The sequence below is a fragment of the Arachis ipaensis genome, chromosome B05 (assembly GCF_000816755.2).
Source record: "Arachis ipaensis cultivar K30076 chromosome B05, Araip1.1, whole genome shotgun sequence".
Classification (NCBI taxonomy): domain Eukaryota; kingdom Viridiplantae; phylum Streptophyta; class Magnoliopsida; order Fabales; family Fabaceae; genus Arachis; species Arachis ipaensis.
Window position 1 is genome coordinate 109,102,998 of NC_029789.2, and position 2,424 is coordinate 109,105,421.

Genomic DNA, 2,424 nt, shown 5'->3' on the forward strand with positions numbered 1-2,424 from the left:
GGTATGGTTTATATTTTTTTTGAAGAAAGTTTAGAAAATTGACATTTTTATTAAATTTGGCCAATATTTAACTAGTAAAAAAAATGAATAATCTCATACTTTTAAAAATATTAATAATAACTAAATAATGACTACAAATCATAAAATTTGCTGACCTTCTAACACTCTTTTTTTAATATTCACCAAATAAAAAACTTGTTGCATAATACATTTAAAAACTATTGAGGTTTAAATTGCAAGATATACAATTTTTTTTAAATTATTCTTTGAATAAATTACCATTTGTACCCATAAAAGATACAGATGCTGACAAATGTACCCATATAAAAATAAAACGACAATTATACCCACCGGAAGATGACTTTCGTGTGTCAAGAGTACCCGGACCCGGACGTTGGTTACACAATTGGTCTGTTAGAGTATTTTTGGCACACGAAAGCTATCTTCTGTGGGTACAATTATCGTTTTATTCTTATATAAATACATTTGTCAACGTTTATCTTTCATGGATACAAATGATAATTTATTCTTATTTTTTAATTTCATTTATCCCTTGTATGATAAAATCCGTAGTATTATTAAAATCTAGCTAGCACTTAATCAATAAAAAAAATAAAATAAATAATCTCATTTAGATATAATTTTACACTATTAAAAATACTAATAATAACTAATTAATAACTACAAATCACAAAATCTAGTGCACTCTAGCACTCCTCATTTTCTCTTACTTTTCTACATGGCATGATTATTTTTTTCTTTGTAGACAGATAAAGCTTCATTGCTAGCAGAAGTGATTCAGCACGTGAAGGAACTGAAGCGTCAAACTTCACTGATAGCAGAAACGAATCCAGTTCCCACAGAATCCGACGAGTTAACGGTGGATACGACGGACGAAGACGGAAGGTTTGTAATCAAAGCGTCTTTATGCTGCGAAGACCGTTCAGATCTCTTGCCCGACCTCATCAAGACACTGAAGGAACTCAAGCTGAGAACCCTCAAAGCCGAGATCACCACACTCGGCGGCCGCATGAAGAATGTGTTGTTCATCACGGCGGACGAAGAAGATTATTCTAGTAGCAACGCCGGCAGTGGCGGAGGAGAGCAAAGCCTTCAGCTGGGTCATTATTGTATTAGCTCAATACAAGAAGCGCTGAGGGCTGTCATGGAGAAAGGTGGTGGTGATGAATCTGCTTCTGGGAATGTTAAGAGGCAAAGGACGAATATCAATATCCTTGAACAAAGGTCTTTATGAATTTTCACTAACTAAAGACCTATAATTTATAATTACCATCATATTTATCTAATTAATTATCACTTGCTTTAAGTTAATATCTCTACTTTTTTTTGTGGATGTGGTTCCTTTTTTTATTTTTTTTTTTGGGTGGTGTTGGTGTGTGATGAAAGTGAAAAACACCACTATATGATGTATTTTGTCCATCATCGTCATCATCATGAAGCAATTCAATGAAGAAATTAAACGATATATTATATAATATGGTCTTTTGTACAAAGGTCTATATAAAGTTTCACTAATTAAAGACCTATAATTTATAATTATCATATTTATCTAATTAATTATCACTTTATATTATAATTTCTCGTTTGTAAAATGTTTGGTTGTTTTTGCGGTGTGTCGAAATATACCACTAGTATGATGATGTAAGTGAAACTATTTTGTTCATCATGGTCATAGCAATGAGGTAATGATATATATAATATGGTTTCTGTACATGTACTTGTTGCTTGGGTTTGAGTCCAAAGGGAGACAGAGAGAGAGAAGGGGAGAGCTGGTTAAGGAAAGAAAACAGCGAAGGATCTTTTTCGTGGCAAGAGAAACCTTATATCAAATCCTAACATGGAAAATGAGTAGTGTGGGAATTTCAATTACTCAAACATGAAACATAATATATAACCGCTGGAGACGCCGGTGGCTATTTTGTATTGTTTTATGTTTTGGGGGTTTCCTTCTTGTTTGTGTTATGGGTTATATGACTCTCTATTTGTGTTATGGGTAGTGTGTCCGTGCATGGCATTATGGTTATCAGTATTCAGTATTCACTATGGGATGGTGACGATACAGTTTTCGTCATGTGCTCATGAGTCCCCACACAGCCACTGCCCACTTCTAACAACCACCGTCCATTTTATTTCTCAACACAATTCTTCCCAATATTTCAGTACCCAAAAGAAAACAAAAACTCTGGATTACGTACACTTTCATGGCCTTAGAGAATTTTTGCCAAACTATCTGTTTTATAATAAACTTGATGGAAATATGTGATTGGTTTAGTATTTATTAATACGTTTTCTGATTTTCTCATAAAAGGCTTTTTATAGTATTAATTAATATGTTTTCTTATACTGGATAAAAGTCATTTTGGTTATGAAATCTTTAAATTCATTGTGTTAAACCTAACTGTA

General features: G+C 32.8%; 1 protein-coding gene across 1 annotated transcript in view; it reads left to right on the forward strand.

Annotated features, from left to right (window-relative positions):
• LOC107643785 (transcription factor bHLH30) overlaps positions 1-1,496 on the forward strand; it is a 5,123-nt gene extending 3,627 nt beyond the window's left edge. Inside the window, exon 2 of the mRNA XM_016347528.2 lies at positions 767-1,496. Within this exon, the coding sequence (XP_016203014.1) occupies positions 767-1,255 (489 nt within the window). The 3' untranslated portion in view covers positions 1,256-1,496. The remainder of the gene's footprint in view (positions 1-766) is intronic.